The sequence below is a fragment of the Etheostoma spectabile genome, chromosome 17 (assembly GCF_008692095.1).
Source record: "Etheostoma spectabile isolate EspeVRDwgs_2016 chromosome 17, UIUC_Espe_1.0, whole genome shotgun sequence".
Lineage (NCBI taxonomy): Eukaryota > Metazoa > Chordata > Actinopteri > Perciformes > Percidae > Etheostoma > Etheostoma spectabile.
In genome coordinates this window covers 8795398-8811108 of record NC_045749.1, presented here as the reverse complement: position 1 = coordinate 8811108, position 15711 = coordinate 8795398, and the positions used below count along the sequence as shown (strand labels likewise).

General features: G+C 40.6%; 1 protein-coding gene across 38 annotated transcripts in view; it reads left to right on the top strand.

Moving 5' to 3' along the window:
* LOC116705540 (ankyrin-3) overlaps positions 1-15711 on the top strand; it is a 133272-nt gene that overhangs the window by 26358 nt on the left and 91203 nt on the right. For 21 of the 38 annotated variants that reach the window (XM_032541747.1, XM_032541746.1, XM_032541779.1 and 18 more), the window contains exon 1: positions 9331-9830. The exons of 2 other annotated variants lie outside the window; for them this stretch is intronic. In XM_032541747.1, the coding sequence (XP_032397638.1) occupies positions 9708-9830 (123 nt within the window). In that variant the 5' untranslated portion in view covers positions 9331-9707. Of the gene's footprint in view, positions 1-9327; positions 9831-15711 lie in introns of those variants that run through there. 15 more of the 38 variants (XM_032541767.1, XM_032541749.1, XM_032541793.1 and 12 more) reach the window with 6 other exon arrangements.

Here is a 15711-nt window from a genome sequence, read left to right as displayed (position 1 = left end):
AGTTTTAAGTTTACTCTTAAATGTGGTCACGGTGTATGCCCCCCGAACCCAGACTAGAAGCTGATTCCGCAGGAGAGAAGCCTGAAAGCTGAAGGCTCTGGCTTCCATTCCACTTTTAGAGACTCTAGGAACCACAAGTAACTCTAAATTCTGGGAGTGTGGTGTTCTAGTGGGGCAATAAGGCACTAAAGCTCATCAAGATAAGATGGTGATTGACCATTTAAAGCTTTGTAGGTCAGGAGAAGGATTTTAAAGTCAATCCTGGATTTTACAAGAAGCCAATGCAGAGAAGCTAATACAGGAGAAATAGGATCTCTTTTCTTAGTTCTTGTCAGAACATGCGCTGCAGGAGTGTTTCCTAATAAAATTGCCTGGAGGAAGCATATAGAAGGAGAAAAGAATTGGTCCAAGCACTGAGCCTTGTGGAACGCCGTGGCTAAATTCAACAAACTAGGAGGATTTATTGTTAACATTACCAAATTAAGATTGATCGGATTAATATGACTTAAACCAATTTAGTGCAATTCCTTTAATGCCAACTAAGTATTCCAGTCTCCGTGTCAGGATGGTATGGTCAATGGTGTCGAAATCAGCACTAAGATCTAGTAAAAAAAGTACAGAGACAAGTCCTTTGCAGCAGTTAGAAGGTCATGAGTAATTTTCACCAATGCCGTCTCTTATAGCCGTGCTATGATACTTTCTAAGTCCTGACTGAAAGTCCTCAAGTAAACTATTGCTATGTTAAAAATTACATAACTGATTGGCAACTACCTTCTCAAGGATCTTGGAGAGAAAGGGAAAGTTAAATATAGGTCTATAGTTTGCTGAGACCTCAGGGTCGAGGGTGGTTTTTTTTCAGTAGAGGTTTTATCACTAGCTAAAATGACTGCGGTACATAACCTGTGAATAGAAACATATTGATCATATCTATAAATGGACTGTTTACCATGGGTAACGCTTTTTTAAGTAGCTTCGTTGGAATGGGGTCTAAGAGACTGGTTGATGGCTTTGACATTAATTGTTGAAGGTCCATAGGATAGAAGCAGTCTAAGTATATGTCAGGCATATGATGTGTGTGTGTGTGTGTGTGTGTGTGTGTGTGTGTGTGTGTGTGTGTGATGGTGTGTGTGTGTGTATTATCTTTGATATTGGGTTGCATAGGTGTGAGAGTGAGCAAGGCTCCCTGGGGCCAGTGCTTCTGGCACATCTCTATGATCCAATCATGACAGGGAAAGTTGACAAGGGGAGGATATTCCACTGCCCAGCTAAGGGAGAGTAGTAAGGTGCCCAAACACACAGTTCTGCAATTCCAGTAACTGACGCATAGAAATACAGGGCTTCACACACTGCTGCACTCTGTTACTTCAACCCAGAAACTCCTGCAAAACCACACACACCACACACAAACCCACACACAACCCACACACACACACAAACACAACAACTACACTACACATACACATACACACACACACACACACACACACACACACACCCAACACACAACCCCACCCCAGAACTGCACACTAATAATGAACACTAATTGCTGAGTGGACAGTGATTGGCACAGAGAACGCATTACACTAGCACATTCAGGCATATGGCATGTGGACCCACTGATGGGCACACACATATGGTGCTGGTGGCTTCTGCTGCTTTGCATGTGAGGAAGGCACTGTGCTTGCCTTTGATCAGACTCCAAATCACAGAGCACAGCACACAAAGTACAGCCTCAAAATCCCAACTGTTTGGGTTGCATCATTTTGTTTAATAATTTTAAATGCAATGCCTCTTTCCTTCAGTTTTTGTGATTTTGCAATCACAGGATTTATTTAAAAAAAAAAAAAACTGCAGTTTTTCACAATGCAGTATTATGTACAATTGTATTTCATAATTTGGCTTTTTCTTTTTTGTAATGCACAGTTGTCTTGTGGAAAAGGGAGTCCATTGGTTGAGAATTAACACATTTAGGAACACACCATGCAGCAATTAGTGTTGAAATTTGTTTTAAGGTTTTCCACACCCAAACAAACAAACTACTCTTGATATTGTTAATTCATTTTTTTATAAACATCCATCCATCTATCTATTTTGACATGACAAATGAGTTATAAAATAAAAAATGGGATAATGCTAAATGACATAAATGAGAAGTATATTGGATTCTCATTAGCTATTACAATCAATAGCTAGTTTTCCTGGGGTCTACATACATGTATTTGCTAAAATAATATAATCTGAAATCCATACGGAAAATGATTCTCAACAATACAAACGACAAACACTGAGACAAAACAACACAATAACTCAGACACGTATCTATTACAACAAACAACTCCCCTATGATATCTGGGAATCATAACCGGAAATGATGGAGGAGACTTCAGACATGACAAGTCCAATAAATTTAGATTAAATGCAGCTTTATTCAATTATTATTAAACAAGGAAGACAACCGTGCTCTCTAAACATCAGAATAACTCCTCTTTTATAATTTTCTTCTTGTCCTCACACGTTAGTTTATCTATTTCTGTGGGACAATGTTACCTTCAAACTACTCCTTATTTGTAAGACACTTCTAATTGATTAACACATTGAAAACCTATATTCAGTTGAAAACCTATATTCCACCTATCACCCTATAATGCCATAATCAATTACACATTTTAATGAACTAATATTTGCATGCATTAATTACAACATTAAATGTGTATGTGCTAGGTTTATGGAAAGAACTGCAGTTCTCAGTCTTTTAACACCCTCCTAATTCCCACATCAGCTAAATCAACCTCCGGTAACTATGGCAACTTTTGTTTTCTTGATGTTTCCTTTGTGTCAAGTTCCCGGAATATCCCACCAGCGCGCCCACCAGAGAGTTCCTGAGGATTCTGTCTATAACTGTTAGGGGACTGCATCATCATAGGAACCAGTCGCCATGGTGACAAGGCATATCCCACAGGTTTATATGCTGGGTTTGGTATCTGTGATTGGCAGGAGTGACATGCTGATGACCTGTGAGGCAAATCATTTACCTCTGATTTAAGCCATCAACAAGTTGCTAATTCACCCCTTTCTCTTTGTCTTTATTGTTTCTCACCATCAGGTTAGATACATTTTGTGAACAAATTACACCCACATTTTCCTTGATTTGTTTCCTTTATCATTGACATCACATTGGATTCAGATTTCCAAAGTAATAGTACCACAGTTTCAATTAAAAACACTCAAACTGACACATAATGGTTATTATCTGGACATTTATTTATTAATTGAATTGTTTCCTCATCCACAAATAGGCCTATACTCCTTCTGTCCATTTCCTGGACAACATAATGTAATTGAACTCACTGTAGCAAAAGCAAGAGTGAATAAACACTTTAAACAGAGAAATGCACAGAAGAACCATAGAACGTTTGTTCTATTGTTAGTATTACAATCAAAACCTTGCATCACTGTTATATAATTGGTCTGCAGAGTTTAGACAATGGCAGCGCCAAGATGACCAATCTCTCGTTTGTACAACATATAGCCTACTTCTTTAAAGCCGCTCAGCTGTATTGTGCCTTGGTGAAATGACTTATTGCAGTATGGTATGCTGATACAAAGCAGCCTGTGAATAGGAAGAAACTGGGTGTGATTGAGCTATGTCGTGTAAAACTGTTCCCAGCAGACCGTGAAATTGTTTATTCTTCTGCTGCCATTTCTGTGTAAAACAGAGAAGGGATCACTTCCCCTCTACACAGTTGTCGCAGTCAGAGCGCCACTTGTTTCAGCCAAGAAATTAACTCCCCATTGATTAACGGAAATTCTTAATAAGCGGTCAACTGTTTGTTCTTGTTGTTATTTGGATAACCCTCTTAAGTCATCACAAGCCTGGAGATACTGTCGGAAGAAAGCTTCAACCTATTCAAATTCTTGATTGCATTTTCTTGTTTCTCCTCTTTTCCACAACACTGGCTTCATGATAAAATGGCAAATGATACAACATGGATGCGACCAGTTTTCCAACAGTTTCACATTATTGTTAGGTTAATTGAACTTTTTCTTGGGTTGTATAAAATGTAGTACTGTAACATATTGCAGTTTTTGCTTGCTAGTGGTTTCTTTGTTATAAATATAACTTGCTATGCTTCCACCAAACCGGTTTTAAAATGCTTGAAAGGCAATTGAACCTGGAGACTTAGCTCACGTTCTTTGACCGCACACCACTTCCACTGGTGTAATGGAAACAAAAATCCAATTCTTTTTATTTCATGTTTAAATCCCAATTGCTCCCAGTGGTTTATCCTGGGGTATAGCTGTGGACAGTAGATACACTCCCTGCTCCACCATTACTGCTGCATAAATCATCCTTTTTTTAAAGCATGCTTTGATGTTCAAGTTGATATGAATTCTCGCTGATTTCTTTATGCATAGTGACATGAGGACTTAGTTTTAATCTCGTTGGTCATCCTAAACTCTGTGATCTTCCCTCTTTGCATTGGGACCACGTTTTCAGTAACACGAACTATGATTAATTCATTTAGTGGCTTTACATATGATGCACATAATCTACCTTTGTGAGTGTAAAAAGTCTGCAATTCCCTGTTATCTTTCTTTTAATGCCCATTGCTGCATTGCTGCTATGAAGAAATTCTTCTTATCAAATTAAACAAATAACATGCAGTCTGTCAATCGTTTAACACCCCACGGCAAAGCCTAATGTACACTCTGCCTGCCTGCCAGTGTGTATGTGCATGTTTGTGTGCTAATCCCTTCCACTTTGAATGTCTGTCTGCCCCTCAGTGGGGAAACCATGGAAGGACATTTTGGTCTGGTTTGAAGGGGATCGCTCTATTGTGACTCACATTTCGGTAGGTTATAGGTAGCTAACTGGGTTAAAGCGCATATCTCCATGGTACGTTTTGTTTATCCAAAGGCAAGATATTACAGTCATTTAGATAATGGAGAAGAGGAATGTGTCGGGGGGGTCAGATTGAGTCAGAGTAGATGTGTATGATGAGTAGAAGAGAGTTAAAAAAAATAGACCTACCAAAACAACTGCAATATTTTGTACTGTACACACTGTCTGCTTCTGCGAGGTTGGCAGAGCTACAGTGTAAATGAATATATATTTCTTGGTGATTAATTTGTATCATCTATGCTTTCTGTACTGGATTTTTAATGGTCTCTGCTGGTGTATTTTGCCTCTCCTTTCTTATCTGCATTTACTCCATCCAGATCTTGCGCTCACCTCCCATCTCTGATTTTTTTTCTATTTGTATACTGTGGTTTTACAATATGGTATGTCCAACCCCCACCTCCTCTTCTCACCACATCCCCCCATGTTGATGCATTAGCCTTCAGGCCAAGTGTAGGTGGTGTAGGGGGAGTTTTCTGTGTGGGTAGATCTATTCCTGTTAGTCCAAAACCACTTGCCATTTGACCTTGCACCTTTCATACCCTCCTTCCTCTGCCTACTTTTTCTTCTTCCCGGAGGCATTTACAGTCCAGTCAGACCAGACAAAGACTTGGTTTTCTGTGAAATGGAGCTGTTATGGATCCGGTGTTCTAGATGTAAAAGCTTTAAGCTAAGAGGCAAAATACAAAATCTTAAATCTTGAAAATAGAAATCTTTTTATTAGTTAAGGTATGGGTTGGTGACAGGTGAAATTCATTCATATGTTATACATTTTTAACATATTTACATTTTAACTTATATTGCTTGAATTTATGTTGATTTAATTAAGGTTAACAAATTTGTGTTGCTTATGTTTATATTGACAATGGCTTAAACAATAAATGTAGTGTATCAGGCAAACTGTGCACTTTCAGGACATTTTTGGACTGTTGATGCTGTTGAGCACTAGAGGGCAGCAGAGTACAAATAAGGAGTGCAGTCCACCTGGCCCACAGAGGACAGAGTGTTCATTATGTTCCCTTTTTCAAAACCTCAACACAGATATGTATTACGGCACATGCATGTGACTTTGTCCATTCACAAACTGCAGTTCCTGCACTACATTTCCTGCAGCACAATGACTATGTTTGTGCATGCATGCAAATTAATAATGTAGATCAGGGAAGTAATATTTGGTTCATTTTATGTAGCGCTGGGCAATATGGTGAAAATCAAATATCATCATATTTTTGACCAACGTTTTGTCCAAAATTTAAGATGACATCTATTCTCATATCCCAATACCAATATGATATCGATATATTGCGCAGTATGTCACTCAGTTTCTTCCAGCAGCTCCTTTCAAAAAATTAGTTCTATCAAAACCTCCTGCAACCCTTTATTTAAAGCACGCTGGGCAATTTCCTGTTTGTTGGTTACACAGTGACCTGTCCAGCTGAAGCTCTCCAGATGCTGCCATTGCTTTGCTTGTTTTCATTAGTGGATATGGACACACTGTTGTTGCTGCAGAGGTCAGAAAGGCCGATGAGATTGATGCTGTGATTGGTCTTGCTGCACCCAAGGGAGTTGCAGCAGTGAGATACACAGACCCTAGGAGAAGGCAACTCACCACACATAAGAGACTGACCTAACCGCAACATGGTCACAAGGGCATCTGAAGACATATGAGGATTTGGCTTTGCTTGAATATTCAGTATGAGATGTATACTTCAATTTAAATTCTTTCATTTCTAAACAAATTCCTGAATGAGGGATGATAGAATAAACATACTATGAGTGCTGTTACTGACAATACTACTAACACTGATAATAATTGTCATATTTATTTGCAACTGACAATTTGTCATTGTTGATTAATCAGATGATTCATTTCTCTATTGATTGATTGATTAATTGATTGATCTACAAAATGTCATAAAAAAAGTGAATAATCACATTATCGAAACATCAAAATTGTTGCGGATGAATCATCTAATTGTTGATTAAGTTATCATTTCAGCTTTACTAATAGCTACTACTACTACTACTACTAAATGAAAATAATCACCCTAAAAATTCACTCTGATGTGATTAGTATTTCGGTGACACATTTTATGCATCATTATTATTCTGGTGTAGTGGTCGTTTTATTCTGGCTGTATGTGTATGGCAAAGTGCCTGAACAATGGTGGGAAATATCCATTAAACATCCACTTTTAGAGTTCACCGGCCACTAGCCAACTCTGCTCTATTGGAGTAGTCGTGCTTTTTCTTTGCCTGCTGAATGCTGGTGCTTGAAATATAGGACACCTTGGCAGTGCCTTTTACTACGAGTATGGCTATGGGAGGTGGTGGTCTTCTTTTGGCTTTCAGACTGTGAATGGAGTTTTAGCAGTGAATACATTTTTTAAAAGGCGGTAGAACTGGCAGCTGTAGTAAATGATAGTCTAGGTTTTTGTGCTTTTTTCCACAACATTTTTATCCAGCTGTAGACAATTTGTATTTCTCTATTAAAGGATAGTATTTTCCTCTTCATCAGCACAATTCCTATTTGCAAATCTCTGCTCAGACAAAGGTTTTTCTTTTCTTTTCACAATAGCGGTTTGTTTACCATGTGCACATATGCCCCGTCTTCTCCTTGCATCTACATAACTCTTGCACACATACACCCCCTGCTCCCTCCCTTCCCAATCCCTCTTCTTACCTCTCCACGCTCCTTATCCATCCATCCTGTCCTCCCTGAAGCCACCCCATTGGCCCTCTCCTAGCAACCGCATGATAATTTGGCATTAATGTGACACCCCCTGATGCATGATGGGGGCTGTAAGTCAGCTTCAACCCCCCTCATGCCGGTGGTGTGTTTGGGGTTGAAAAGAAAGAAAAATGAAATGGGGAGGATGAATATATTTGAGGAAGAGAAAAGGGAATTTCACGCTCACATTGTTACATGACTGGTGTCCACCGGCTAAACCTGTCATCTGTCCCTGGAGGGTTGTTCTTCTTTCTGTAGCAGCAGTGGCCGATCATCTCCTCTCATTCTCAGCTTTTCTCTATATGGTTCCAATGTAGTCCATATGTACTGTCAGAGTCACAGTAGATTTTTCAGATATCAAACAGGCATGTGATGAGGCAGCCTCTATGTATCCACAGGACCCAGACGGGCTAATAGGTGCCTCTGACATGCAGGCAGGCTGGGAAAGAAACATAAAGATGGCCGCCACATGCTCCGTCTGAGCTGCCATGTCTGACGTGGGCTAATGTGAAGGACATCCTAAATAAGACATCTGGTGTTTTTCTTTCCTCCCTCTTCATCAAACAGGATCTTTTTTTGTCTCCTCCTTTCTGTGTAGGTCTCTCCTGTCTCTCTTCTCCTCCTCCTCCTCTTCGGTCTTCTGTTTAGACCAAAGACCTGAGTGATTTGGTGAAACAAAAGTTTCCCTGGTCCTCTGTTTGACCTCTCAATCTCATTGTCAATGAACCCAGATGGTGGGATGACCACACTGAGGTTAGAGAAGCACAGGACTGTGTGTTAAATTATTAATTTATTTAATCATTTCTGGTCTGTTCATTGACTTGGTTGGTTTTTGGTTTGGTTTACCATTCATTCAGTTACTACCCATTCATGCATCTGCAAAAGCATAGAACATATTTTAACCAATTAAACTGGCGATATTGGATATCATCTGTCATAGCCACCTCTTGTTTGTGTGTGTGTGTGTGTGTGTGTGTGTGTGTGTGTGTGTGTGTGTGTGTGGTGTGTTGGTGTGTGGTGTGATATTTATGCACTGTTATCACCATTAGGATTGTCCGTCTCCCCTCCTCCCTTTTCGCCTTCCCCAGTGTCCTTTGCATGTTCTCCCTGTCGCTTGGCCACCTCCAGCTGGTAGTGTGTGTGTGTGTGTGTGTGTGTGTGTGTGTGTGTGTGTGTGTGATAGTGGGGTATATACAAAAAAAAACACACTGCACATACTCTCCCTTTTACTGTTGCTCCCTGCCACCATTCCTGTTCTTTCTTAACCGGTGCCTTAGCTTCTTTAATGCACACATTTTTCTCTTTTTCTTGCATTGTATTTCTCTTTATCTCTCTCTCTTACACACACACACACACACACACACACACACACACACACACACACACACACACACACACACACACACACACCCACCCACACACCAACACCCACTCTTACTCACTGACACACACACACACACACACACACGCCTGCATGTTGGAGCACCAGGCGATGTACAGCTGCAGGGACCAGAACAGAGAGAAAGAAGAAGAGAGAGAAACATTTAAGAGGACGGACTGAAACAGAGCGTGGTTGCCATAGTAACCGTTCCCCTCCCTCCCACCTCTATTCTCTCTCTCCTCCCTCCCTCCACCTCTGTGCTGGTGATGCTCGTGTCTCTTTTCTCGCCATCCGGTTTGTCCTCACCTCTTCTGGACGCGCTCCTCTCACACTGCCAACGGATGACACACGAGGAGGAGATGAAGATGAGGAAAAGCTGTCTCTTTTCTCCCGTCTTTCCATCACTTTGAAAAAGAAAAAAGACAGAGAGAGAGAAAGAGAGAGCAGACCAAAGCAACAACCAAAAGAAAGGACACACAGGATATACATACAAATGTAAAAGATACCCTACTCTTCTCCATTCTCCTTTTCAAGGAGGGCATTTTTCTTCCCTTTCCCCCCCTTTCCTTTTCTACCCCGATTTTTTCCTCTGAGATCCCGGTTTTGTCAATTACAGCCCCTGAACTTCTCTGGGATTTCAGGTGAGGCACGCGTGTGTAGTGTGTGGTGCTTCTTCGTTTTTTTTATTGCCTATCATGGCTCACGCGGCCTCCCAATTGAAGAAGAATCGGGGGGAAGTGGATGTGAATGCGTTAGAGGACGAGAAGGAGAAGCGGAGGAAGAGCAGGAGAGCAGCGTCCCGGGAACAAAAGAGAAAGGTAACAGACAAGGGCTGGCTGGTTGGCTTCATCTGCTCCGCTCAGCTAGCTTCATTGGAGCGTGACTGTGTGTGCGTGTGTTTGTGTGTGTGTGTGTGTGTGTGTGTCTGCTTGACTACCTATATCAACTGGGCTTGGAGGTTGTCTCGTCACACATACATACATTTATGCTCATGTCTACGCAAAACACGTGGAGTCTCTTGTTTTAGTTGACACTTGTCCATTTTCCTTGACCTTGTGCACAGAATGTGTGTGTGGGTGCGCGCGTGTTCTTTTATTTTTTCATGTGGAAGTCGGTGCATTTATCGTTGGTGTGCATGTGAGGTGTTTGCATAATGCTGTATAATGTGTGTATGTCTTCGTCCCTTTGATAGCTCAAAGTAAAAAAAAAATCACCTAATTGTGCGTGATGATCTTACAGTAGATGATGGAAACACCATACAGACACACGGAGTGTTTTAATTTCCTGTCTCGGACTCTTTCAACATTTCCTAATATTGTTCGTCTGTTTAGTAAAACCACGTCACACGGGGCTTCCTTGAATATTTGCACATCGTTCCTTGTTTTACTGAGAATTGAGGTGGTCAGTTATAATAACTGACCACCTCAGTTATAATAACTGCAGAGTACAATGTGTTAATCATTGCTCCCTAGGTGTGATTTAACCTTGGCTGTATACCATGTTAGATGAATGTTGGGAGTTTCGAAGAGTGCGTGGCCATGTTTGCATTTGTTTTTTTTAAAATGACAAATACTATATGAACACGTTGTTAACATGTTATCAAATGGGACAAAAAAAGGCCAGGATGCAAAAAAAACTCCTCTTTTCACTTAATTATGGTTTTAGAAGCGCACAAGTGCTTCAGTGGGTTTTTGTGGGCTCTTGCTTGTGCATGTGTGTGTTTGTCTGTGGGTGTGCTTGGATGCACAGACAGCCATGTATAATGCATACACGTGTGATTTATTGATGACAAAGCTTTTCATATGATGGAGGAGGAACTGAAATGCACGTGGGTCTCCCTCCTCTTGCTCCTCTCTTACATGCCAACTCGTGGAGAACCCTGTTTTCATGCCAGCTCTTTACTTTGGACAGAGCAGTGGTGGAAACCAATGCAAATAAAGGAGGTATTTAAAAAGATTATAGCAAATTATAAGCTACTACTAATGGAAACAGGAAAAAAAAAAAAAGGTTTACTTACTCACCTGTCCACAGTTGTGTGTTAAAATACATTCTCCACCGTCTGGACTATTCTAGTTTTAGAAAACATTTCTTGCGTTCTGTGTATTAAATGTGGGGCGATTTGACCCCGAGAGATCTATTAAATAACGGGGACATTTACGGAACTTTGCGACCATGGGTGCCTGGTTTTGAATTATGCTGTTGGCAGTGTTATTTGATCTCAGCATAAACAACAAGCGAGCTATCGTGGACTAATCTAAACCAAAAAAAGAAAACATTCATAAGGTGAAGTGATTATGAATCTACTTCTCTATACAGTTTAAATGTATACATGCTGATAAGTTCACATTACTTTCTACTCTTGTCTGTGCTTGTATGCATGTGTGTGTGTAAAAAATGATATGTGTCTGAGATGCTGATCTGTATTGGAGGTTTATAGTCCTTACAAAGGGTCATGTTTCATAGAAGAGAACAGGAGACTGAGATGATGAGGCGAGGGTTGTATTGATTGGATTGTGCACAGGCACAGCACCATCCATGAGCATAATAAACTTTCCCTTCTCACTTTGGCCTGCCCTGCGTCCTTCCCTCTGTCCTCACACATATCAACTCTTCTCTCCCTCACTCCCTTCTCCATCTCTTTTTGTCCATCTGTTTTTCTGTGTATTTTTCATCCTCACTTTTGGTTGGGATACTCTCTGTCCATTCACATATATCTCTCTTTGACTTTCATTATTATTAGCGCTGTTGTTTGGCTCATGCTGCCAACTTTTAATGACACAATGTCACAAACTGAAGTTAATTTGTCTGTCAGTCGTTTACTAGAGTGATGGGAACTTTAAGCCATTGCTGTTGGTCACTTTCTTTCTCACACATATACAGATACACAGTAGTGGTTTTATACTTTGGCTGCCCTAGCTCTTGGGCTGACCCCTGTTGGTGGCCTTCCAACTCTCACTGTGTCCCACTATACAGTAGATGGTAATAGACTGAGAGATGTTGGAGTCACAGAGACACATGCAAAAAGACTATATGAGAAATAAAAGAACATTACAGTCACAGGAGACAATGTCAGTTTCACTCCCTTATTCAGCCTCATTATATAGCCTTTTTTCTGTCTTATGTATATAAACTAATATGGTTGTCTTGGTACACATAGTGCAACAAACTGCTTTGACTCACTCCTTTCACAGCTCTACAAACTATATTTAGATTGTGGAGCAGGTACAAACTTTTTTGTAGAGAGCACTTGTAAATGGTACATTTACCCATTTGCGCATTAGTCACTAAGCAGGTGGATTACTGTGTGTCAATGCTGCAAAATATCCTGAGATTTAAGGTAAATTTAAGATGTATACATCTAAAATACCTTTCAGTAATTCAGTTCAATTTCAGTTTTTTATGTTACATTTGTATTACATTACATGTCATTTAGCTGACGCCTTCATCCAAAGCAACTTTCAGTTAAGTGCTTTCAACCTTGAAGGTACAAACTCCAGATAACAAGTAAGTGCAAGTAAATTAGCTTCAAATAAGCAAAACTACAAAAAGTCATATGAAAGTGCAGCTGTAAAAATATATATCTTTATGCTTATAATTGTTATGTTCATTGTTTGTGTATGTGTCATTATCAGAATGTAACCTAATAAGCAGTCCATTGACACTCACTTCCCCGTTCACTATTTCCTCACACTTTGAGGGCACTACACAGCGAAGAAAATTCAGAATTCAGACACTCAAATCAAATGGCGGAGGGTAACACAGTAAGCTTGGAGTCATTTTTGGACACAGCCATAGAAACTTACAATCAAAATGCAGAAATAGATCAACAAAGTGCATATGAGGGAGATGAGAAATAGTTGGACATGAGGCCTGCTGCTTTCTTCAGATGGTACTTGGTTCAGTGTATACCTAATGGAGTCCAGGGTGTCTGGGGAGGGATCCCTGCTACTGCTGCTTAACAACTTGGTGTAGTGTGTGTGTACGAATCAGTAGTGTGTATTGTTAGGAAGGCAGCACAGAGGGAGATAAAGTCCCTGTCACTAGCACCCTGGGAATAGTGGGGTGTTAACCAGAGAGAGAAAGAGAGAGAGAGAGAGAGAGAGAGAGATAGAGAGAGAGAGAGAGAGAGAGAGAGAGAGAGAGAGAGAGAGAACACCTCTATATGTCTGTCTGTGTGTGTTTGTACGAATGATTTTTAATGCGTTGTATGAGAGTGCCTAAGAGAGAGCCAGTGAGAACTCAGTAGCCGAAGTGGTCATCTGAACGGGAAACCCCTGTTACACTGTTACATAGATTCTCCAAGCTGCTTTACTTCTAATGACATTATCTAGAGCCAGGAGCCCCCAATGGATTCCCTGAGAGAGAGAGAGAGAGAGAGAGAGAGAGAGAGAGAGAGCGAGAGAGAGCAAGAGAGAGCTAAGTAAAGCATAGGTTTCCTACTGCCAGGACCCAGTTTTACACAACGTTCTGGTACACAGAGTGTGCGTCGGTACAGTACTTATTGTTTCTCTCATAGGGCTTATATGGGTCATGCGCTATATTTTTTGTTCCACAGTCTAATCTGATAGTGTTTCATCTTCCAAGGAAAACCTGTGCCTGTTTCCCAGCTTTTGTGCACCTGTGTCTTGAATGTTGTAGAAGTTGTTCCATTTTTTTTATTGGAAGCTTGAAATAAGAAACTTAAAAAGCTAAATTCAAGACACTTCATTTAAAATTCCAAGGATCACTGGCATGTCCCGCTCATAAGCGTCATCTGTCAAATGTCATCATCATTTATCACCATCATCACTGTTGATTAGAGGTACAAATGTAGTGAATCTAAAGCAAGACTTTGAAATGACTGCTGGAAGGCGAATGGCTGTGTTGAATTTGGATTTCAGCCTTGTGCTGCCTTCAGAGCAAACCCATGGCAACAGTGGGAAGGCAAGAGTCTGCCTGGCCCTAAGAGGAAAAGTAAACTGTGGGGGGGCAATCAGGCTGTAGGGAGGCAGCAACAGGGGAAACATAATATCAGTACATATTTTAAAAGATTCCTCTCCTATATTTATTTTCTTCTATCATTTTATTCCCTTATTTCTCTCCACTCCTTCTCTGGTTTGGCTGAAACAAAGCCGGCACGCGTGTTGCTCCTCCTTCCCCCACCCACTCCTTCACCTCCTCCCATCCCCACCAGCCTATAAAAGATGGAGGTTAATGAATTCGGCGCTCATGCATGCCTCAGCTAATTGCGTTGGGAACACCTCCCAGTGTTGATTGTTTTCACCATCAAGATGGCCACCGGCTGGACGGCCAGTGAGTTGGCTGCCGAGCTTCTGCTTGTAGAAATAATGACAATTGATGTAACATCTATGACATTCTTATTAACCCAATGGGGATATGCTTTTTGCAATTTAGTTAGCTAGGTTAATCAACTAAGAAGCTATTGTCCAGTTTGTAGTAACACATTGACAGACATACAGAGAGAGAATCCTTGCTACTGTTGAAGTTACAGTGATATGTCGCTTCAGCAGTCTGACTACAGTAAATTCATATCAAGTCACCAAAGTTACAGCCATTTTAGGACAAAATTAACTCCTTTTGTTACCATTCTTTCATTGCAGCTAGGCACGGAAACACTATCTAGATGGCATTTATACGAAACAGCCCAACTTTGGAAGACATAAGATAAGATATATAAGATCAGATAAGATTTCAAATGCTGTACATTGTTGCACTAAACAAGGACTGTGAACTTTGTTTCCCCTCACTTACACTGTAAGCATGGTAAGGAAGGATCCTTTATTAGCAAGTATGAACAGGAGAAATGGCTATTCAATTTTATTTATTTAAATAATTTTTACAGGAAAACAATGCATGTTTTCCACTGTAATTGTATCTATGTATTAGAATGTATCGCACCATACACGTATCAGCGCTGTATTACAGTAGGTTACTGTTAATGCAAACCAAACATTTCCTACGGCCGCTGCTTCACATTAAAAGCGGTGATTAGCACAATATGTTTTTTTATTGTGAGGCCTGTATCATATTTTCTCATTCACATCCATACTATATAGCACAGGTTAATCATTCTTTTTTAATCCACACTCTTGTTATAAACAGGGCCTGAAACGTGCAGGATCCGCCAATGGGCGACACAGCGTCCTCACTCTACTTTATGCTGCTGCTATTGTTCTACATTAGCTTCAGTCTCTAAGGGGAAATGAGAGCGTGTAATAAGGATTGTTCTAATTATTGATCCACCACTTCAAGGGTCCTCACTAAGAGCCACTGCTAGGGGATGGTGTATGTGTGTGTGTGATGGGATTTCTTAGGGAGCCCTCTAATGGAAACCTGTGTATGTGGGGATTTGTTTGTCCTACCACTGGGGGAAATATCCATGTTGTCTAGTTGTGGTTCCTGGTCTGGTTCATCTGACGGTCTTTCTCCTTTGTTGTGCATCAGGTGATTTACTGCATGTTCAAGACTACATTATGACATCCTTTTTCAGTCACATATGGGCTGGATAAAGCGTGTGTGTGCATTAGGTAGTCAGTGAGAGAAAAGCAGTGAGAGGAAGAGATAGAAGTAGAAAGAAAGAGGGAGAAATAAGGACTTATAGATGGAAAGAGAGTGAGCATATGTGTGTGTGTGAAAGAGTGAGCGATAACAATAAATGCAGAGAATTACTATAGAGGAAAGAGAGAGAGAGAGAGAGAG